General features: G+C 44.0%; 1 protein-coding gene across 1 annotated transcript; it reads right to left on the bottom strand.

Annotated features, from left to right (window-relative positions):
- Positions 1 to 6,134: 6,134 nt before the first annotated feature.
- On the bottom strand, positions 6,135 to 12,984 carry EDN1 (endothelin 1). Its single transcript, XM_045811692.2, has 5 exons — positions 12,499 to 12,984; positions 10,773 to 10,941; positions 9,244 to 9,402; positions 8,978 to 9,091; positions 6,135 to 7,412 (listed from the first exon to the last, which is right to left on the bottom strand). Exons 1-5 carry the CDS (start codon positions 12,560 to 12,562, stop codon positions 7,310 to 7,312), a joined length of 609 nt encoding a protein of 202 aa, XP_045667648.2. The 5' UTR covers positions 12,563 to 12,984; the 3' UTR covers positions 6,135 to 7,309.
- Positions 12,985 to 24,267: the final 11,283 nt, after the last annotated feature.

The raw sequence follows: 24,267 nt of genomic DNA, 5'->3' as shown, positions 1-24,267 counted from the left end.
GCCTGAAGAAGACATTTAAGTTGACAGTTGGTTCAGCAGTTCCTACTTGTATATCAAGTGGGAATTCTTGACGTGGCACGAGGACGTTTGTGACCATGTGGCAAACAGTAGGAGATTGGCAAAGTATCTGAACTACAAAATAATTTTATATTTGGCTAAGTACAGAGACTTCCAGTAGACTTATTTCATCTTATTAGATACAAGTTTGGCAAAATTTTCTATAGTTAGTTGCAAACTATTGGAATTGCATTCTTTTTATTTTTAGAGTCATGGCCCCAAATTTTGACCCACTTGAATGTCACGTGAAAATACGAGATTTCCCTCACATTTGCTGTTGTGTTGTTTTAAGATTTTCAATATTGTTAATCGCCCTTTCTGGGTTTTAGCAAAATGATTTCTCAGAAAAATCAACACCGCTTAGAAAAATAAAATTCTGACTTTATTTATTGTGGTGATGTTGCCTCAAGATTTTTGGTGTCTTTGAATTAATTATCCTTTCTGAATTTTAGTAGGATAAATCACCTCTTGGTGAAAAAGATACCTATTTACCTTTACCGTGAGTCAGTCACATGAGCACGTTAGGCTACGTTCTTCTTATCATATCATTTGTAGACAAAGCATTTTATTGAGACACTCTGAGGGGCTCCAAGTCCATCCTTCACAGTCTCTTCCCATGAAACCTTCCCTGAAACCACCATTCTCCCTCTCCCTGTCCCCAGGCAGAATTGATCATTGCCACTTTAATACCATCATAGGACTTGTTCCTCCCTGGTTGTCACCTTTATTACTGTACTTTTCTTAGTCATGAAGCACAGTGCATCTGATTATCTGGGTCATACTAGGCTCTGCCTCTTAATTAACTACCTGGCCTGGGGCAAGTTACCACTTAATGTCTCCCTGAGTTTCCTCATCTATAAAATAGGGCAAATAAAAGTACATACCTCATAGGGCTATAGTCATGAGGAAATGAGTTGATGAGTGCAAACCTCTCCAAAGGTTTACTATATCTGACATATAGTAAGCACTAAATAAATGTTAACTATTATTACATGTGTTAGTCTCCTTTGTTATTATGGGTCCCACGAGGGCCTGGGAACATTTACTGTTCATTACTTCTAAGCTCCAGACCCACATATGTGATTGACCATTTCACATTTCACCTGGCTGAACAAATCATATCAAATTCATTATGTCCATACTGAAAAATTTACAGATGAGATGACAATGAGACTATGGATTAGCTTCAAAGTAATCCACAGAGGGAAGGCAGAGTGTGGGTAGGGGTGAAACAACACCGATCATGTCTTGATAACTATATGATGGTTATATGAGGTTTATTATGTTTTTCTTTCAAACGTTGAGTATGTTTAAAGATACCCATAATGAGAAATTTGAAAACTCATGATGTCCAATACCAAAATTATAATCATTTCCATCCTCCCTTCTCAATCTGTTCCTTCTCTAATGCTCCCTGCCTCAGTAGATAACACTTTTTATTCTATAAGCAGAGAATGGCAATGAAAGATCTTTTTGAGATGGGGAAATAACATAAATTATTTTTTTAAGTTCTTTCTAGCTCTGGATTCATTGAAATTATGATTAAAGCATTTGGGGAAGATTATTATGAGGATGGTGAAATGGAGTGATGAGATGAATTAGATGGAAAGAAATAAAAAGATCCATCTCATTGTGACAAATAATTACCACTAGAGTGGAGCCCGAATAAAGGAATATTTCAAAGAGACAAATTCCCTAAAGCGACCCCTATAAGTAGGTCTTATGAACCTTCTTTAATCTAGCCTCATTTTGGCCAGGGAAGTGTCTTCACCTCTCCTTTACTGAAGCCTGTAACCCATCTGTACATTTGTTAATTCATTGACATATTATGCCCAAAGCTCCATGCTCAAAGCTGGAGGGACTAGAGAAGGTGTACATCCTCTGCTCTAACCTGATCTACACATGATAAGATGCAGACATTTAGTCTGGCTAAAAAGGGCCAAGGTCTAGGTCATCTCTAAGAGATCAAGGGGATTTTGAAGTTCTGAAATTCTGACCTGCTTCAAGGCTTATCCTGGTCTAGGCTAATCATATGTCCCAGTTCGCCCACCACAGTCTGTGGTCTTCTGGTAATTGCTAGGCACTATCAAAAGTACCCTAGTTTTAATAATAAATTATATATACACCCTTTCATGGTCCAGTTTTAATAATAAATTATATATACACCCTTTCATGGTCCAATCTAAAAGGGCAAGACCCGAGCTTATAAGCAGCTCCTTCTTCATGACAATCCTAGAGCTGACCTAGGACCCTGCCAAACCCTGGTGTAAGGCAAACCTCAGATTTGGCGACCATAAACTTGTCCTGCTACAAACTTTCAAAGAGACAAAGAATACTTGAGAGTATTTCTGTTTCTACCAAAGGAGACCGAGGCCTGTGTGAAAGGGAACATGGAGAGTGAAAGAAAAAACATGGCAGGACGATAGTGCAGCAGGACAACAGAGATACATGGAGAGTGACTTCACTGGGCATGGAGACAATGGGATCCCACTCAGTGAAGCCGTAGAGAGGATAATTTACCAAGTGGAAAAGAGTTTTGATACTTCCAAGTTTGCCATGCACAGGGGCATGTACCAGTGAGACCATTTCAGTTTTTAAAAATCTTGTAATATTTCCATCCTGTCGGTAAATAGCTATAGTGAGAAGCCTAAAAATTCCAACCCTGGCTGCCCACCCCTTCCCCACAATCCAACACCTGGAGGCTTCAATCTGGCCTAGCTGGGGGCCACCAGGAATCTGCTCCCACAGTTCTGCCCCTGTCTGTTCCAGCTGGTCAGTGCCCATGCCAACCAGTGGTAGCTTAATATTGCGCATTTCATCCCAGATACTTCCACAGCAGTTTAGGGTGGAGGCCTGCTATGAATCAGAATATGAAAGTGAAGAAATAAGATGCAGAAACACAAAAACACCCCTCTGAACAAGCAAGTCTGCATGTCAGATTCCCAGTGTGCTGCCTCTCAGAGCTGTGAGCAACCTGTCATGCTTGGGACCCATCATTTCCACTAGTCAGTGTCCTCAAGGTCTAGGCCCTTCTGTTTTCATTATTCAATGGCACCAGCCCTAGATCTTTCTCTGATTATTCTAGGGAAATGGTACGGCCTCTGCCATCACATTTATCATGACAATTTCTTCCGTGCATTGTCAATGAAGCATTCCATGGTACCAGGCTTGGAAACGTGCTTCATAAATTGTCATGATTTCTCTACCAACCATGCATTGGCACAAGATGATGTAGTAAACACATATTGTGCAATGAGAATGCTCCGGACTACGCTGTGGGGGCACATGCGGAACAGTGATATTCCTAAGAGAGTAATAAAAAGTTAATTCCACTCATAGTTCACTGGCGAGATGGAAATAATCTACATTTGTCCAAGAGTCAGGGCCAGTGCCATGCCCTGGGCTCTGGGGCAGTTTTAGGACAAAGAGTCAAGGGTCTTGAGATCCAGTATAAGTCACTTATTCATTCAATATATCTGTTTCCTCAGCTGTCAAATGGGTATAAAAATATGGCCCCAACATCCTGAAAATGTTATTGGGGGCGGGGGATCCATGACAAAAGGGATATTCTATTTTATCCTATAGAAATTCACTTCATGAAGCCATGGGACTTGTATGCCTCCTTATATTCCTTTTCTCTTCCCTTACATTTCTTCTCTTACATGCTGCAAGGATGGACCTGCCAACCACCACCTGTGAGGCTGGAAGGCAAAGCTTTTATGAAGACTGACTTTGCCTTTACCATCCAGAACCCTCCATTAAGGTTTACTTGGGCATCAGTCTCCACTGACCTCCAGGTGCCTCTGGGTAAAACATCTGTGCTCAAGGGTTCAGGGTCCAGAGATGTCACAGCTTGCTGTGTGATCTTAGGTAGATCCTAGCCTTCTCTGAAGGCTGGCTCTTTCACATGGAAAGACAAAAGATTTCTCTTTCTCACTGTCAGTAGGAGTCTTCCTGAGGGGGCTCTAGCTTAGTTATAATACCCCGAGTTTTAAGAACTCTACTTTATCATTCCCCATTTCAGGAAGCATAGGCAGGATTAAAGCCAATGGTTTCCATCACAAAAGAAGCCATTCCATTGGGAAAAAACTCAGTACCCTTGAGTGGGCTTCTCTCCCTCCACCAAAGGTCACTACTCCGCACCCAGGATCCTCTGGTCCTTGGAGCCCTGAGGTCAGACCTCTGCCTGGCCCCCAGTGCAAAGACAGAAATCTGTCCTAAATGGATTTCCAGAAAACACAGTTTTACTGGAAAGAAAAACAGCAGGAAACGTGACAGACCATGCCACCAGTTCACGCCTCAAGCCAGCATGAGCCTTAAATAATATCGAATCTTTCCTCTACATACTTGAAAAATACTCATTTCCTCTAAACCTTCCAGCTTAATTTTACTACTGACCCCCCTGCCCTGGGAGAGCTCCTTCACGTTTCTTGCTTTTCTTGCTGGTTACTGAAGCAGGAAGCATGGAGGAAGAGGCTTTGAAGGCCCAAATAATTAAAAAAGAAGAAGAAGAAAGAAAGAAAGAAAGAAAGAAAGAAAGAAAGAAAGAAAGAAAGAAAGAAAGAAAGAAAGAAAGAAAAAAAAAAAGAAAGAAAGAAAGAAAGAAAGAAAAAAAGAAAGAAAGAAAAAAAGAAAGAAAGAGAAAATCCTTTCCTCGCTGTGTTGTTCTTATACACAGTGGCTTCTTCCCATCCCAACGCCCTCTTAAAGGTGACGGACCCACATCCTGCCAGCTCAGACCTTCACTCTCTCATGTCACCTCAACTTCATCGTGCTTCATGACATCACATACTCTTTCTTGGAGCCACTAGAGAAATGCCCACTACCTCATTTAGCCGCAGGGAAAACTCAGGGGGGACTGGTTGCTCAGGATTAAACAGTGGCCAAGTTGGCGCTGAGCCCCTGGTCCTTGTGGACAGAACGTCACAATTCCCTTAAGAATCACACACCGACAAACAGTTTGCTAGGTCAAGTCATAGCTGGTCCTCAGAGTCCTGAGACCAAAGCTCCACCTGGCCTTTCGTGCAAAGAGAGAAATCTGCTCTAAATGGGCTTCCAGAAAGTGCGCTTTTAGATATTGGACTCTCCCTTAAAAAAAAGAGAGAGAGAGAGAAAGAGAGAGGGAGAATGGAAGATAAAAAGCCATGTCAATAAAGATAGACACTCTCCCTGGGACACTGGCTACGATCACCTGAAGGCTGGTATTCGACATCCCTCAGATGTGTCATTGTTTGGACAACATGATCGTCATGGGCTAATATTTGTGGAATGCCACACATTCTTTCCTATTAGGGAAAGAAGGTGAAGAGTCTTGAGAGCTCAGCAAGCTCTTCCGGGCTTCTGTTGGTAACAACCATTTGAAACAGCAGCCTCCCGGATGGTTTGGGAAGACCAGCAAGGCCCAGTGGAGAAGAAGATGTGCCACAGTGCCTTTGCCCCAGATCCAGCCTTCGGTATCTCGACCGCCACCGGCATGCGTGCAGTCCTGGGCTACCACAGAAAGGCGAAGGCACTTAGTGTTCCTTAATAAACAAAAGTCCAAATCTGAGCCAAAAAAAAAAAAAAAAAAAAACCACCCAACCATAAACAAATTTAAAAAGCTGGGGGGGGGGCCCTCACTTGCTCTGAAACGGCTGTTTCCTCCAAGCATTTTTCTGGTGTGGAGCTGTGTATAATTAGGGACGTTTTGGGGACTCATCTTGCCACTGCTTCCTTCGGCCCGTTGATTCAGAGAAAGCACCTCTCACCACACCATCCGCTTTAACTGTGGGATCCTGTCTCATAGCCTAAGCGAAGTTAATGGATGAAGCAAGCCCCTGGAGAGTTTTCTGGGGGGAAGAGGAAGCAGAAGGCTGCTATCCAGGGAAAGACGGAGGTATTAAAGCTGGGTTTTGTTTTGGTTTTGGACCTTAATGTAATCTAAGGGCAACTTTAAGATCCAGATCGAGTTCTTTTGTGATTAGCCAAGACTATTTTCCTTCTTATTGCCACCCAAAAAAACAACTTTAATCATTTCCCTTCGTAATTCTTAACACTTTGGCCATTTCTTGGGAATTTCAGAAATGATTCAAAATCAGTACAGTAGGGAAAAAAATATTTATTTTCTAAAGTCATTACCTTGACAGGCAAAACAAAGCATTTTCTCAATTTCATTCAGAAATACATTTTAAAAAAATACATAGACCAATATGGCCTGCCCAAACGTATATTTAACACGGTAAATATAAGGAATAAATTGTTTTGAATATAAATATCTATAAAAAAATAAGTACATCGAAATCTAATCCAACCTCTTCCATTAGCCAGTTACATAAAGGAAAATAATTTTACTGCTTTAAAGCGTAACCTAATATTTAGTTTGCAATGTCTTTCATAAACAACCCTAGACCATTGTGTTTCCAAGGATCAAGGTCAGGGAACCTTCTGATTCAAGGATCTTTTTTCTTATGGATCAGAGCTAGTAGATTACCATGAAAATGTTACATCTATTACTGACATGGTAGACTAGACATCTATGAGGCCAAGATTGACTGGGGGGGGGGGGTCCCGGGGAAGAGAAGGGGGCAGCCGAGCGGGGGTGGGGAGGGAAGGGGGACAATAATTAATGGTGGGGAAGTTCTGCCAGAGTGCAATAGAGGTGAGGTAGACTCAGATTCAGCAAACTCATCCTGATTTACAGTACTAACAGTTTCTTTTAGTTTTGCATTTTGTGAATTTAAAAAGAAAAAAAGTCATCTTCTTTTTTTTTTTTTTACTTGAGTGTCCTTCGAGTGTGTTTTCAATTTGTGCATTCCTTAGAAAATCTTTGCGTGGACTTTGGAGTTTCTCCCTGAAATGTGCCAGGCGCCTGAGTGAGACACAAAGACTCCCTTCGGACCCTCTTCAGAAATTCCACCTTGTGTGGAATCTCCTCTCCTCCCTCTGGAGGATGACACCCTCATTCGCAAGTCACTGTGTCTCTCTGCTTTCTGCGTGGTCCATTGTCACCCCAAAGGAGGAGAGATGAAAGCGGTGATCGCTGATGGAAGCAAACGAAGATGGACTGGGGGACTCCTGAACCTTCCCTGGAATGTTTGGAGCGAGGGCACTGGTCCATTGCCAGTCTGGAACAAGAAACATTTGGTCGAAGCAGAGAGGATGCTTTTGCTCTGATCCCAGCCGTGGAGGAGAGAGTGCAGAATCAGCCACAGGGTTCCCTCCGTGGAGGAGAAGGCTTGCAGATGGACCAGCCACGGGCCCGGGTGACCTGTCATCAGTGTGTTCGGTTGTGGGTCACTTGCTTTTCTCTGTAGAGCTCCGCTTTCAGCTTTGCCACACGAAAAGCTGTTTTGATGCGGTTGCTGATGGTGTCCAACCTATTAAAACAAGACAAGAGAAAACAAACATTATTTAAAAAAAAATTTTTTTTTTCTGCGCAAAAGAAGTATCTAAAATTAGAATCCGGCACAAACAAATCTAAGTCCAGTTCCTGAACTTTCCCCACTGACCACAACAGCATGCTTAGTTAACTTAGTTTAACTTAGTTAAACTCAAGTGAAAATACAGCCCACCCTTTATGCTGGGGACAGGGGAAGGGGAGGGGAGCTATGGTCATATCTAAAGGGAATTGGGCATTCAGTACAATTTTAAAGTACAATTTTAAGGTAAACTAGAGATACTCTCTTTTCTTCTGTTGCCCCATCCCAACTACCACCATGGGAATCTATGCAGAAATTCCCTCTGCATAGGTTGCAAATAGCCATGGACATCTTCTTCATCACAAAAGCAATTAAAGGTGACTTGGTGGGAGAGGAACAAAAAGAGAGGAAGCGTCCAGGGAGGCCCAAAGCAAATGGTGTATAGCAATTATAAAATATAGATCTATATTTTTTGCAGGTTTAAATGTTTTCTTTTGGCAAGAAACAGAGGGAACTGTACTAGTGATTTAATCATTCATAGAAAGATAAGAATAATTCCCAAGTCAGTTAAGGAACTGTGGCTTCTGTAATCCGGTGATCGGGGGGAGCATCGGGGGCCTGACATTATAAGTATGGAAACTCCAATGGCTGGCGGGACGTCCCAGACAGCGGAGAACGTCCCACGCATCGGTAATAGTCCTTGCTGCTCAGCACGCTTTGATCACAGAACGTGCCACTGAATTTCTAGGAAAACTTTCCATGAACCAGGTTAGGGAAATGTAGAGCACGTTGGACAGCTCTGAATGCAGATTTTCTCCCTCCAGCTTGTGAATTCCAAAATGTTTTGGATTTGAAAGGGTCTGTCTAGATAGAGCTGCCCATCACAACCCCATGCTGTGAACTAATCTGCATCCCTTCTCTGCCCCAGGTCAGGACCTACTAGAAGTGGTGAGAGCTTTTCAGAGTGACATGGGCTCTCCAGCAAATGCACTTCCCCATGTAAAAAAATAAATAAACCTCTCAAACAGCATGTCTAATTTTCACCATCCCTACCTAATGACTTTATTTTTCCCTCTGGCCATTGGAGTAACTGCTGCTTTTTGAAGAACTTGATCATACATGACACTTTGATTTAAAAATAAAATGAAGTAAAACAAAATAAACATCAAAACTCCTTTCTCTGAAACGACGGTTAATTTCTCAAGGAAAAGTGGCAAATACATTGACTTGGAAAAGCAAGGACTCGATATGACCAAATGACGAAGGTGTCTGTGGATCTATCTTGTTGGGAAAATCTACCTTTGGACGGAGTGGCACGTGCTTAAGACCATCCAAGTGTACAGGGGGCAAAGGTCTATATTCAAAAAATGTTTGAGAGGGATTCCTTTTCTCTTCTTAATCTATAGACTTTAAAGATCTTTATTCTTTTCTTCTAAGCCTTTCTCCCATCAAGGTGAGAATAGCTAGGGGAGCAGCCCATTAGCACTGGTGACTGCGGCTAGCTGTCCTTGGGAGTCTCTCACCTTCTCGTTTTTCTTCCTGCCACCAGCTGCTGATGAATACACTTTTCTCCAAGCTCGGAACAGTCTTTTCCTTTCTTATGGTCATTCCAGCCCTTCTCCATACTGTCCTGGTCCCTGTTAATACAGATAGGGCAAAATGTTTCAGCAATGGTACCTTCAGCTCTCACAAAGTCTCTGTTAATTTCTCTTAAACAAAAAGACAACGTCACGATGGGAAGATCAGGAGGCCCTAAAACTGATGGAAAGCAAAGGGGTTTCCACCTCACCTGAGTTCTTTTCCTGCTTGGCAAAAAGTCCAGCACTTCTTGTCTTTTTGATTAACACACTGGCATCTCTTCCTGAGGTCTGTTGCCTTTGTGGTAAATAAATCCTTTACGGATCGCTTAGACCTAGAAGGGCTTCCAAGTCCATACGGAACAATGTGCCTATTATCAAAAAAGAAGAACAAAAGATATTAGAATAATTAATAGCCTTTGAAATGATGCCTTCTACGTGCCCATCAATGGCCTTGAGTGTGTACCCCACCAGGAGAAAACCAGTTTTCTAACTCAATGAAATTCCATTTGGATTCTTAACAAATTTCAGTTTCTTCTCCACACAAGCAGCTTTGTTTTTTGTCCAAAATCATGACATCTCTGCTTTGGTGTGTGTTTCCTATTTTCTTCCTTTTCTGACTTTCCATTTAGTTAACAGCTACTGCGGGGGAGGGACTTCGAAGCAAAACCATGACTCACAGGATTTTGAAAATCTATTTTCAATTCAAGTCAGATGGTAATGCCAAAAGTGCCCCCGGGGTGGGGGGATGGAGGGGTGGGATCTGCTACGGACACGCACGGTTCGCCCCCAGCGTCATGTATCTCCTGCAACTGGTGACATCATATGACTGATAAAAGGACTCATCACCAGAAGGCTCCCCAATAAATTCCAAAGGGTCCCTTTTGAGCTTCACCTAAAAGGAATAAAGTCCTCTCCTTGGTAGTATCACCTTTGAAGTATTAGGCTTATTGTGGGTTTTGTTGGGTTTAATTTTGTTTGGATTTTGGGCATCCCTCACCATAATCGGCCGCCCATTACGGGACACTGTGTGCCGTGTTTTTGTTTACGACTGTGTCTGATGGGTGAGCCAGTTTTCAGGGTGAAGAGGGGGCGGGGGGAATCTGCTTTCTTCCAGCTCTGGAGGCAGAAGAGAAATCTACGGACCATGTTTCTATTGCTATCTTGAAATGGGCTTTTCTAAAGGGAGGGTACAGAGGAGTCAGGACACCCCTGTTCCAGGTCTAGGGCTGCCCTGGACTCATTCTTGCGCAAGTGATGCCCACAATTTGGGTTTGTGCTTTTCTATAAGTAAAGTGAAGGGGCTGATTATCACTCTCTACAGTCCCCTCTGCCTCCCAGGAGTAGCATGGGTTAGACTAAGCCACGTCCGACCTCGGCAACTTATTCCCTAAACCCAAGCAGATCCCATCAAAAGAACACCACCCCTCAGAAATGTGTGGCAGAGTCCTGCTTGCCATCAGCATTTTCCATCTATCCTATCCTGAGTGTTTGAGCCACTGGGTCTCAGAAGAACCTCCCCTCTGTTTCAAAGAACCACCCTGCCTGGTATTTTCAGGAATGGGGTGGGGGGGGCACTGTCCCCACCCCCTGAGGTACCTTCATGTTGTCAGAAGTGTTACCTTCAGAATCCTAACCAGGAGCTCCCCCCAAAAGCAACTAGCTAGCGTCCCTGGGCTCCAGTGTCGGAGAAGTGAGAGGTAAGGAATAGCTAGAGTGACGACGCCCTCTAGAGACTCACTCGGGAGTGTTGACCCAGATGATGTCGAGGTGGCAGAAGTAGACACATTCTTTATCCATCAGGGAAGAGCAGGAGCAGCGCTTGGACCGGCGGGCCCGCCAGGGTACACTGGGAGCGGGCTTCTCCCCTCCGCTGTCCAAGCTGGTGCTGAGCTCTGTGCCCAAGACGGCTGGGGAGAGAAAGAGCAGGTCAGCAGGGCATGTCCCCTGGGATCTCGCGGAGCAGATAGAAGCCCATGAAGCATGCAGCCCGCCTTCAGCAAGAAACACAGAGCAAAAAGCGCTCTTTATCTTTCCCCTCCTTAACATGACTTCACCTTTACCCCTACGGGCTTATCGACTTTCAGGGAGATTACACACATATGCAGGGGGAACAGCCACCTGAAAAGGGCACTGACTGACCAGCCCCCAGAGAAAGGCGTGGACATGCTGCCTGTTAGAAATCTGGGGTGGCTTCTGCATGGAATTTAATAGGACAGCCCCATTTCATAGGACGGTGGCTTAAAGTTGGCTGATGACCAAAGCTCTAAAGCTACGTAAATTGCCCGCCTCTTCCTAGGTCTGGAGCCACTTCCCCATGCAGTTTAGGGGAACCCACCACTTCACACCTGGTGGAGAGCAGGGAGTAGCCCAGGTGATACATAGTCCTTGAAATTAAGTGGAATCCAAGAGCTTTGGGGGATGATTGGAGAGAAAGAAGAGAAACCAGCTCTACAATATTCGTCGGAAGTGGTAAACTCTAGAAAGTACTAACCTAGGGTGAGACTGAGCAGCAGCTCGGGGACCTAATCAAGGCTCTGTGGATTTTGAATTCAGGATCCCCGGAGCAGGATGTCATGTGGGGGACTCACCGCCTCCCCTCTTCCCCACTGCAGCGTGGCCTCTTCTTACTGACAAGTTAGCCATGCAGCTTATCTGCCCAGTTTTGTACATTTCAAATGATCAGACACATTCCAGGATTTTCATTCCCTTGACATCTTTTCTCTTTAGTCAGGGTCATGAAAAGCCACACGAAAAAAGGGCATTGACCCTAAGAAGGGGGAAATAGGCAGATATACACACACTATCTAAATCCTCAGGCAGCCAAGATTTATCCTAGCTCCCCTCCCACAACAGGTGAATAAAACTGAAAATAGACCTCACACTGTTTTGGGTGCCAAAAACCTGCCAAAAGAAGCCTAAAGTCAATAATGACAATTTTTAGAGAAAACATCTGCTTCACCCTGAAACTGCCCGAGGGTTATTCAACAGACTGTTTTGCAGGTGATTTTACTGCTCATATATTGCTTGAATGACTTGAATAAAATTCCTTGGCTTCGAGGTGAAATGTTTAAATATTTTACACATTCACACACTATTAAAACTATTTCAATAAGATATTTCAATAAGATATAAGTCCCTATATGTATACGAACACCTATATTGCAAATATGCATTTGGCTAAATAATATCTTGTCTTTACTTTTCTGGAGTTATATTTTTTAAAGCCAAGAAAATACTCTACGCAATAATAACAATAAGTTATTTTAATGCTATAGAAGCAATTGTTTTCAATAGAGAAATTTTTTTTCCCCACTAGAAAACTTAAGTAGCTTTGAGCAATAATTCCCAGACACTTGCTATCTGAGCTGCAATCCTTAAAAAGAAGGGGAAAACAGAAGCAAGAAAAACATTAAGGTGGACAAGAAGACATTAACATTCAGAGCTTTACAAGTCGCCGTGCCTACCTGCTTCTGGAGCTCCTTGGAAAGCCACAAACAGCAGAGAGAAAATCATGGGGAAATAATCCATTCTGAAAAAAAGGGGGGGGGATCAAAGTCCTCCCCTGACAAATGAACCCAAAGGAAAACGAAGAAAAATAATAGCTTCGGGTCCCTCAAAGCGCTTCTGGTTATTCAGATCTCAAAGTGAGCCTTCAGCCTAAGTGCTCTTTAACGGAGAGAAAAAAGAAGTTTCTGCCAGGAGGGCCGGCAGTGGGAGCGGTCTGAGGACGCACGCGGCGGTGGCGTGCGGGGACAGCAGCGCGGACCGAGGACCCTCTGCGCGCTCACCCCGGCGCCGCTGCAGAAGAGCGTCTGACTTGGACAGCTCTCCGCCGCCTTTTTATATTGAACCCCTATAGAGTGGGGGTAAACAGCTCCAACTTTATTCCAGCCCCAGACAATGTTATTGTGTTATTAGTCACCAACAGGCAACGTGCAGCCGGAGATAAGGCCAGGCTCTAAAGGAAATCACTGCTAACTTCAGAGGCAGACGCCCGCCGTCTGACAATTCAGGGGCAGGGCTAAGAACAAGAAAATACCCATTAGAGACCTTTGGTAAACCTGCCCGTGCAGCGCTTGAGTCTGCTTCCCCTTTTGCAAGCTGCCAGCCCCAGAGTTCAAGAATCAGAAGAGGGACTCCAGCAAAGTCATACCATTGGTATGAAAAGTATGAGCTACAGTTTAAATAGATTGTATTGTTGTGCGCGGGGATTTTTTTTAATTGTTGTTCACTTCGTTTTCCTTTTATGTCTCCGATTTCTTAGTGTTGATCAAACAGGGGAACGCTCTCCCTCTTCACTCCCCCCGCCCACGGGGGGTCACATTATTTTGGCAGATCGAGGTACTTGTCCCTTACTCCAAGCCCCCTCCCCCAAGTCTTTTTTGCTAAAGTTCCTTGCGTGCACAGTGAAAAAGATCGGTGAAGGAATGGCAAGGAAAGGACGTTTAAAAAAAAAAGCCCTTTCAGGCACATACCCAGTGCTTTCGATATCACTGAGTAGAAGCCCCTATAAACTTATTTCTGCGCCCACCCTCTTTGCCCTTCCCGGAACGCCCCCCTTCTATAGCACCACTGTTAAGAAAGAGCGGGAGAGGAACGCCAGGGGGAGACGAAGAGCTATAGGGGCTGATGTTTTCTGGGAACAAAAACTAAAAGCCCTGGCTGCCCGGTAACAGGAGGAAGGCAGCCCGAGATGGGAGCCAAGGAGCAGGAACGGCGCCTCCCGTGAGAAGGGGGTGCCCCTCAGAAGGTTCGCTTACTCCCTGCGCAGGGACACCTTTTCTGAATCGTTCTCCCCCTCGGCTTCTTCATTTAGGGCAAAGGGGTGTTCTAGTACAGCGTTAGGTGGGATGTGAAGTGAGGGTGGTGTTGGGAAGGAGGAAATGTCCATGCTGAATAAGGAGAACAGCTAGTACCTCACATTTAATAGTGCGTTGATATTTTCAAAGCAATTTCTGTCTGTTTGCCCTGGAAATACCCCCTGAGGTACCGACGGGGGCAGCCCCGGTGGAGTTGAATGTGCTGTGACCTATAGAGCGAAACATAATGTAAAACATTGGCTTTGCCTGTAGCCCCATTTTTCAAGTGGGAAAACCGAGACTCCCAGAGCTCCCATGCTCTACCAGAGTGCTTGTCCCGCACTAAGGCCAAGGGGAGAAGTTTAGAGCATCCTCCCTGCGCAGGAGAAAGTGAGTCTATGTCTAGCACCTGCGGACACCATGGAATAGATACTTCCAGCATTTCCTCTCCTTGTTTAACTCCAATCCCCTCCCTAGGGTGGGCGAGGGAGGAGTATTCAAGTGTGGACCCATTTCCAATACTCAGGAGGATCCCCTCAAACCATTTCTTCCTCCTTCTCCCTGCTTAACCCCTCACCTCTAGAATCAAAAGGACAGATTTCATCCCAGCACGAAAGCTGTGGACCTGGGCACCCCGGAGCCCCTGGACCTCCCTGGAAGTCCCAGTTGGGGAGACAGTAACAGTAGCGGTATCAGGTGCCTAAGGAGATCTGTTCCCTGGAAGAGCCACTGTAGCAAGGGCTGGAGCTGAAGGAGAGGCAGGAACCCTCCCTCCCACACCCACACCAGAAAGGCCTCCACCCAGTCCCCGGGGGGACTCTGCCTGGGCCTTCTGCCTCTTCATAGGCTTACCTCAGCCCGGCCCTGGGGGCATGGGGAGGGCACAGCTCTCCCTAGAACAGGACGACATCAAGCTGGAAGCCAGCTTTGCCCAACTCAGCTCTGGCTGGTGTGTCCTGACCTCCTCCCCCCAGCAGAGCAGGAGGAGAAGACTTAATATCCCTTTCACAGTCTCCGAGCTTCCCCTCAGCGAGGTAGAGGCCGCCTGGGATCCCGCTCACCCCTTCTTTAAGCTCCTGGCAACTTTGACAAAACCCTGGTCCCGGTCTGGACCAACCTGTCCTAAGCTCCTCCCCGGAAATGACCACCCGTGCCTTCCCCAGTCTGTCCAGGTCCAGCCTGGGTTACCCTGCAGCAGGGAAGCCCCTCTCCCCACCACCCCACATGACCGAGGCTACCCCTGCGGGTGCCAGCAGCACCCAGCAATCAGGTGGAGACCTGAAGCAAAATGAAACTGCCCACACGCCTTCCCACAGTCTCACCTCCTCTCCTGTGTGTGTCATGCTGTGAATGTGTTTAAATTATAAATACAAAAAGTGGGCAGTGATCTGCCCCCACCTCTGACCCCAGGCCTTCTAGGACTCTGTAAAGTAAACGCACAGGGTTTCAGATCTGGGAGAAGCCCACTGTTCCAAGTACAGTCTCGCCCCCAGCTCTGAATCCTGAGTTTCCAGATGCGTATGGGCCTGTATATGTCCGTCCTCTCCTTTTCTGTGTGTCTTGGGGGAGCGGTGGGATCTGCCCTTTCCATCCTTCTCTCCATCTCCACCTCCAGGCACAGCCCACTTTCCTTCTGTCGGAGGAAGGGGAAGTCCCTCTCAAGCTCGGAAAAGGCAGCTCTGGCACTGCCAGGTAGCTGCCCGGCAAGACATTTTCCCAAGAAGCAAGAGGGGGAGGAAGAACCCCAACAAGCCAGTTTTACAAGCTTTATGCTCCCACCTCTCCTCCGCTTACAGCATTGCTAGACAGGGAGGTAGGAGAGGTGGAGGGTAAAAAAGCTGGGCAAAATAACACATGGGGACATCCCACCTCTCTTTGCAGCCCGAACCCCACCCCTCCAAGCTCTAGGAGGGTGTGGGCTCTTTGTAGCCACAGACCTCAGAGAGGAAAGGGAAGGGAAGGGAAGGGAGAGAAGACTTAAGAACACGGCTTTTTTCTTCAATAGAACAGTTTGCTATTGCTGTCCTTGCTTTTGATATTACACTTGAATACTGGAAACTATTTGATAAAGCTATTTTTTATGTATTTCTTTCTGTATCTCTTGCTATGTATTAATAGATATCTATAAATAAAACACCCTGAGCCCCAAATGCAGATACGACACAGTAGCAAAGTGTACTGTTTTTAGCACTCCTCAGCTTTGCTCTTTCTCAACTTTTGCGTAATAACATTTGCAACTTTGCCAAGCCAATAAATCTGGCGTGAGATGTTGCATTTAGCTCAGCAAAAAGAACAGCCGTTAGGTTGCTTGAGAGCCCAAAGAATGGGAAACGAGTTCAGTACGAGCACGGTGAAGCTCTCCATGTCCCTACACTCGGTCCAGTCTCAATATTGGTGCCTGTTTACATTTTGCTTTTCACTCTGCAGAGTGCGAAGCACAGAGGTCCCATCGTGCTGTTGTGCAAGAGGGGCTCTACAGACGTTACTCCGTGACACATTACACACCTCCAGGAGTCATGAACAACACCGCTTCGCTCTACAGCCCAGAATATAATGGTCGATTCAGCGGAGGAAACAGGATGACACTCAGGAGAGATTCATCGCCTGCATTTTATAAACATGTAGTCATGCAACTCAATCTCCTTGACGCTTTCATCCATAAGCCCAAAACAGCAAGCCTTTAGTTTCAAGTCCTTAGTTTCAAAGAATAGGTGCAATTCTTTAACAGCGTTCCGCCAACCTCAGTCATTCATAAACCTCTTTCACAATGTTGCCATCCTTGTGGGCCACCTGTCCGTTTTTATGGAATAGTCTCCGTTCGCTGACTAATTTATTTTTTAAGATTTTATTTATTTATTGGAGAGAGCAAGAGAGAGCATGAGCAGTGGGGAGGGGCAGAGGGAAAAGGAGAAGCAGACTCCCTGCTGAGCCGAGAGCCCAATGCAGGGCTTGATCCCAGGACCCCGGGATCATGACCAGAGCCGAAGGCAGACGCTTAACCTACTGAGCCACCCAGTGCTCCGTGACTAACTTCTTTTACTTGAATAATTTTAAGGCAATGTACTATTACTGCTATCTTAAGCAATAGTATACATATAGTATACATGGTATATATGGTTAAGTAATGTACATGAAATCATAGTTTCATGCTCGTTAAAATGAACATAACTATTGTGTGTTCGTTAAGCTATTGGAAATACAAAATATTCAGCCATGTACTATCACCTTATATCCTAACACCAGGGTATTACCTCTCTTAGGGAACAGGGCTCTGTACCTGGTACTGTCTTATACTTTGTTACGTTAAGAAGCCCTGGTTTGATTCAGCTCTCTGAACCTACTTTCAAGATCATCTCAAAATATTCTGCATCAGAACGCTCATGTGGGTGCACCTCAAAGAAACAGATATGCTGGCATTCAGAATGTACAAAAACAAAGAGTCCGTATCCAGAAGAATTCTTAGTCGATATTTCCCCGGGTTTATCACTTAGGTGTTTTGGCGTTTATCTTGTTTTCGACCCCCTATCCTGAAGTTAAATACCCTCTTTGAGTGTTTTCACTGGCTTCTGACACACACACAGCCCACATATGAACATACAGATTGGAATGGAAGAGTAATTGTAATATCTCACACATCAGAGAGACCAAAATATGTGTCGGCCAGGGGCTGCCTCCCCATCTTTTTCTCTTTAATTTTAATTCTATGTAATTTATGACATGTGGAACTAAAGAGACTCTGATGTGGAGGTTAAAAAAGAACACCACTTGAGAGAGAGTCGAGTAGAATCAAGTCACTTCATTAAACCTGACTTATGTAGTCATTCTAGACAAGCTTTCCTTCCTCGATTTTGAATGATATGGCAAAAGAAACTAATTCTGGAACAGGTGCGTAAATATGCTGGATACCTTCATGTTTCCTCAGGCTAGTGGCTGGTGTGTGAGTGAGTAGGCTGCGTCTGGTTAAGTGTTGTCAGAATGTTTTCCATAACTCTGTTTCATTATTGATTGTTTATTTCTTTTTTGTTTTTTCAGACTTTTTTTTATAGAATGGTGGTTACCAGGGGTTGGGAGAGGCGGGTAGTAGAAATGGGGAGAGTTGGTCAAAGGGTATAAGCTTCCAGTTATAAGATGAATAAGTTGTGGGGATATAACATACATCATGGTATAACAGTTGACAATTCTGTATTACATCTTTGAAAGTTGCCAAGAGCATAGATTTAAATGTTCTTGCCCCAAAAAAGAAATGGTAATTATATGATGTGACAGAGGTGTTGGCTAACCCTACAGTGGTAAGCATTTGCTATATGTAAGTGTATCAATGTGTATCAAATCAACACTTTCTACCCCTTAAACTTACACAGTATTATATGCCAATTTTATCTCAATAAAGTTGAAAAGAGTTTCTTTTGCACTTTAACTATAGTGACAAAAAATAAGCCAAGTGTCTTAGCTCTTTCTCAACTTTTGTGTAATAAAAGGCCTTTGGTGTCCTGCTGATATTTAGAGAGCTACCCTAGGAAAGTAGCAAAAAAACTGGCTCATTTGAAATTCATTTTCATTAGAAATCTGAAAGCAGAAAGTTTCCATTATTTTATTCCTCTGATTTTATGTGTGTATATATATTCATTGAGTCCCCACTGAGTGTCGAAAGTAGGTACTTCGTGTTTTCCAGTGGAAAGGTACAGTGGACTTTGTATTCACAAGTCAGTAGACTGGCACCAGATTAATGAAAGCCACCAGGTGAAAAGCAAAACTGGGGGGTGGGGGTGGGGAGGATGATCATTGAGGTTGTGGGGGAAGGTGAGGTATTTCTAAAGAAGCAAGGGCTGTGACCATACCAGGCACAAATGACTCAAGAAATAGTCATGGAATGAAGGAGGCCTAACAGAGAGTCTAAAAGATAGCAGAAAAGACCTTCAAAGATGAGAGGATTTGGGAGCTGGGACAAAGGACAGAAATTGGCTAAGAAGGGGCAGGGTGTTCTAATGAGATGATTTGGTTATTGGATTTACAGTTTCAGGGGGACCAGATGGCCGATGATGAAAGAGAGAAAGATTGTGTAGGTGACCTGTGTGATCAATGGGTCCCATACCCCTGTTATGGACCAGTAGGATGTAGAACGTCTACAGTTTCCACACTGTGGTTTCTGAAGTCCTGATGGACATGGGCCACTAAAAGGAAAAGCCACAGGAACCATGAAGATCTCCTTCCGAGTACATAAGCTCAAATGATGTTGACAGATCATTGTGTAGACTGTGTTGCCATTGGAAGGTCTGGATTCTATTTGTATTTGAAAATCTTAAATGAGTTAAAATTATTCCCACATTTTGCAGTTCTCCTTTTTGGACTCAGCCATTTTCAGGGGGGAAACACGTGTTCACTATGGAGTTCTAGAGTGTTCCTTTCATGAGAAAAAATTTAATGCAAGGATTATTTCTGTTATTCCTACCTGCTGCCTACCTACAAGTAAGAATGTAACCCTCCCTCTCTAAACTAGCACTCTGACAAAAGTACATTTCTCTTCAAATAATAATTTTTTCTCAAAAGAATATGCAGTGAGAGAGGAAAGAATATTTATTACTGGCTGTCAACATAGGGGAAAAAAATTGGGGGAAAAGTGGGTTACTTTTTAAAGGGGCATTTGGATTCATTTAAACATGCAAATTTAATTTCACAAGCTCCAGAATATATTTAACGCTAAGGGTTGTGTTTTATTTGGCATTTGTGCTTTTTTCCATTTGTTCTTTTGATAAAAAAAAACAACTTTTGGAGTGGTTACAAGAATAATTTTCCTGGAAATTAATGTCTTTACTTTTTTTTTTCTATGAAGCTTAAAAAACTCCTGCATACTTTTTGTTTTAATATTATTTAACATTTATTGATTAACTGTCTTTCCCAAAGTGTAGTTTTTACTCAGGACAGTGAACTAAGTCCAAAGACATTGAAGTACACTTCTTTCCTAGGTGTGACTCACAAGAGGGAAGAATGCAGAGTGGTGACATTGTGTTCGTTACCACCTTCGGTTGATTTATCTTAGAGAAATATGGGGAAAAGAAAACCGGAATGAAATGAAAGAAGATGGGAGGTGTCTGCTTATGGCTGAATTTCAGGCCACTGGAGGTCTTCTGGGAACGTGGTACTGAAGGCAATACACAAGTAGTGAATCATGGAACTTTACATCAAAAACTAGGGATGTACTGTATGGTGACTAACATAACATAATAAAAAATTATTATAAAAAAATAAAAATAAATAAAAGGAGGGGAGGGGAGTAAAAGGAAGGGACAGGAAAGGGGACTCTCGGGGAAGGGGCACAGGGAGAGCAGGCTGTGGGGAGAGGGTCAGGCACGGAGCTGTGCCCCCGGTTCTCAGTCCCCCTCCTTCCTGGGTTGTGAGGCAAGCAGGGAAGCATGAGTTAGAGAGTTTGGAAACTGATAATGTTCATGTAAAAGCGCATTATCTCGCTACAAAGTGGAAAAGATTCTGTGAGCTGCAAAGTAGCTTGTTTAAAGACTTTTTCCCCCCAAGTTGTTTCAAGACTAGTCAGGGAGAGCTAACATTTTCTAGATAAAGCTTTTTAACAGCATTGTTTCTTTCTTGCTGTTCTTTCTCCCCCAACATCCATTCTATTTTTATACATTATCTGGACGAAACTATCTTTTTGGACTAATGACCAGGTCTCTGCACCAGCGGCCTCCTTTTCTGCAATTCTCTCCCCCAACCTCTCCCCCTTCAAAGGAGCATTTTACCACTTTATGGTGACTTGGACCCCACAAAATGGGACAAAGAACACAGGTTCCCCACCTGCATGGAGATTCCCAACCCACCTCCCCTCCTTGATTGGTTAATATCTTTTTAGAGCTGTGGGTTGTTTCCTTCCTGCTCTCAGAGGATGAACAAATCACACGTAGGGTGCTTTAATCCTAATTACGTTCACAGTTCCTTTCCATCAAATCTAGTCTTACTTTACTCTTTCTCTTTATGAAATATAATATGATGTCACTTAAAAACCCTAGATACATAATGGAAGAAACAATAAACAAGGAATACATTCTCAGGAAATTTTCGAGGGCTTCCAGAGAACAGGGAATCTAAAAAGGGCAACCACCTTGGAAGGAGCTACCACCCGTTATCTGAAGAACAAGGGGCAAAAAGAACATGTTAGGAAAGTCAAACTTAGCTGGGCAAAGTGACCCGATCTAAAATTTAGTCAGAAAGCCAAATTATGAGAACACCCAATTCTTAGGAAAGTGGAACTCCTAACGGTCCCCCTAGAGGTTCTCCAACTCAGCAGAAACTGGCGTAAGCCAACTGGTAAACCCCTCACTCACACACAGAAAGTACTTAACTTCTGGATCTGCCTCCTCCTGTTATAAAAGGGGAAACTATCATCTGCTATTTATCTCAGAATGCCTAAATCAAAGTGCTCAGTCGAGGCAGTATGTCAAAGAAAGGAGACGGCCATATTGATTGGAAGCGTTTAATGAGTGAAGTATATACAGAGATCCACGTGCGATCCGCGCGATTCTTTTTTCAGCCAAGGATCCGCTAAAGAAGGAAAGAGCCAGACCTCACAAATGCACAATGCAAATAAAGGAAGTGTGAAGAAGGGCAGAGGAAGAACAATTTTATCTAGGCTACCATTACCAGATGTTGACTGGGGGCAGGGGACACGGGGGACGCTTAATATCAAAATCATAAGGAATGGCAGAGATCTTGGATTTGAAAAGCCAAAAAACCTGAAACACAAGAGACACTGGGCACGGGTGTCCGAAAGAGGAAAGGTTAGGACATAGGCATGAGAATACAGTTCAGACACTGAGCGTGTGAGTTCGTCCTCATTATAACTGAAAACAAAGGACTTGAGCTATGAAGTGGTGGTAGAGAAAACATAGCCTGCAAATATCTAAAAAGGACGAGACAATTATTCTGAGTGGGGGAAAGCCCCTTTCATTTTAATTGACCGTAATTGTTTCCTGATCTGGGGTGAAATTTGTTATAGAAATTGTCAACTGGGCAGCAGAGACGCTAAACTGATCGTAGATACAGCAAAGCACTAAAATGCCTTAAGTAGTTAGATAGAGAACGAAGAATTTCAATTTTCCAGGTTAGGACAGTGTTAGGAGAAAATAGTCACATATTATTCAATATAACAGTGTATGGAAAAAGAGTATGAAGTTATTATTAATAACAAAAGAATATGCTACTAAGAAGATTAAGTTATCACAGAATAGAATGGAAGAAATTTTCTCTCCTGATCTTACCTTTTTTTTTTTAAGATTTATTAATTTTTGAAGGGGTTGTGGAGAGGGGCAGGGGGAGAGGGAGAGAGAGAATCAAGCAGACTCCCACTGAGTGCAGAGACCAACTTGGGGCTCGATCCCACGACCCTGAGATCATCACCTGAGCTCAGAGTTGACCACTTAACTAAGACACCCAGGCACCCCCCGGTCTTACATTTTTATACCATTAAAATTCACATCAATGCCCAAAAAGCAGAGCTGGTGCTGCTTCTCTTCACTGAGAATGTAAAGACCCTTTCATCATTCTGCTGGAGTTGTTGGAGTTTGTTTTTTTCTTTCTTTTCTTTTTTTTTTTTTTTTGGTCCTGCAAGCTTTAGTTCACTCCAGAAACTAGCTTTTCTCCTCCCTTATTTTGTTGCAGAATTATTTTTTCACAGATAGATTTAAGCCATCTTTACATCTGCACTTGGTTATAGTCTCCCCCTTACATTTCTTATGTAGGTTTTTTGTAAGAAATTCCAGTAAGACTTCTTCCTCTTTAGTTACACAGATTTCTACCCTTTTCCTTCTTCCTCCAAATCATTTTTGACCGGATTTCTTCTAGTTATGCTTTTTCTGAGTCATATTTAATCTTCCTATTCTTCTTGAGCACTTTCCCTTTTAACAATCTCGGGAGGTTCATACCTAACTTTTACTGTGTGTTTTGAAATCTACTTTCTAGGAATCCGTGATATCTGCCTGCCGTCATTCTGGATTTTCCTTCTTTCGCTGTTGAAATGAATAATAGGTCCTTAGTTTCACTTAAGGCTCTTATCATTTTCATTTCACCAGTCAGATTTTCCTCTCTGGTTCAAGTTTTCCAAATGACATCTTTCTGGGAAGTGGCTGTGGAAGAAAATGCAGAGCCAGGACATGTGAGATTGGTTGATAAAGGGAAATCTGTTTTCAGATACCCTGCCTTAGCAAAATTTATCCGGAACTAGCCCAATTCTGATCTCTCTCTGACCCCTGACCCCCTCCCTCCAGCTTCTCTTTTGTGTCCATGCTGGGAGTAGCTGGCTGGCATCGTGGTTCACAGACCCCTTTATCCTCCACTCCGACCCTCTGTCTAATCCTCCCAGCTCAGCTCTGCCTTGCAGACCTGGCTTTCCTCCCTTAAACCGACTGCCTATCGGGGTACTTCTCTGGGGAGCCTCAGGAGACAGAGCTCATGGCCTTCCCATCTCATTTTCTCGGGGCTGTATTTGTAGGGCACCTCTCCGCATCTTGCCTCCGGTCCCAGTGTGAGGTAGTGAAAAAAAGCCCTGAGGTTGAATGGCAAATAAAATTTGCACTGCAGAGTGAAAAAAAAGGCACCGTTTCTGTCTCCTTAGATCCCCAAGGCAGTGGGAGAGAGAGCCAAACGAATAAGAGAACAAATAAACAAAAATTGACAAGTTCTGCTGAGGGCTATGCGAGCAGGGACTATGATGATTTTATGACTACTAACTTGGGAGGCTGGCTGCAAACATTGCCAGAGGGGGTCAGGGGGATAAAAATATAAAAATTCAGACGGAAAGGCAGTATTCGTTCAAAAAATAGGCCAAGCACCAAGCTTTATAAATGACTCAAGTATTCAAGCTGGCTTTTGCAAGTGGCTTTTAAGTAAAGAGTGTAAAGGAAAAGTAAATGTATAAAACGCCGTGTGTGGTTGTGACTATTCTATGAAGGGAGCGTGGCCCCGTGTCAGAGATTAAAGACCCTCGGGGCGCCTGGGTGGCGCAGTCCTTAAGAGTCTGCCTTCGGCTCAGGGCGTGATCCCGGCGTTATGGGATCGAGCCCCACATCAGGCTCCTCCGCTATGAGCCTGCTTCTTCCTCTCCCACTCCCCCTGCTTGTGTTCCCTCTCTCGCTGGCTGTCTCTCTGTCAAATAAATAAATAAAATCTTAAAAAAAAAGAGAGAGATTAAAGACCCTCGAGACCCTCAGGAAAGGCCCCAGGAGTGTTGTGGCAAGGACGAAGACTAACATCAAGTATCTTCTGGAGCTGACACCTCCAAGAAAAGGAAAGAAAATGACCGGCCACCCAGTGGCCTGAGAGCTGAGATCTCTGAGAATTCATGTGATTTGCTGAATTTTAATCCAGAGAAAATATTCCAGTTATTCCAGTAGGTTACTGTACCACTTATTACAAGAAGTAAGGATTGCCAAC

This window comes from Ursus americanus, chromosome 32, assembly GCF_024610735.1.
Source record: "Ursus americanus isolate L20-20 chromosome 32, mUrsAme1.1.p, whole genome shotgun sequence".
NCBI lineage: Eukaryota > Metazoa > Chordata > Mammalia > Carnivora > Ursidae > Ursus > Ursus americanus.
The sequence above is the reverse complement of the archived record's forward strand: the minus strand, read 5'-3'. Positions and strand labels throughout refer to the sequence as shown.

Excerpts from the sequence above, each read along its gene's own strand:
- EDN1 (XM_045811692.2), bottom strand. The coding sequence starts at position 12,562 with ATGGATTATTTCCCCATGATTTTCTCTCTGCTGTTTGTGGCTTTCCAA. Across the intron at positions 10,942-12,498 it reads CCAAGGAGCTCCAGAAGCAG|CCGTCTTGGGCACAGAGCTC; the intron begins GTAGGCACGGCG and ends TTCTCTCCCCAG. Across the intron at positions 9,092-9,243 it reads CAAGCAGGAAAAGAACTCAG|GGACCAGGACAGTATGGAGA; the intron begins GTGAGGTGGAAA and ends CTGTATTAACAG.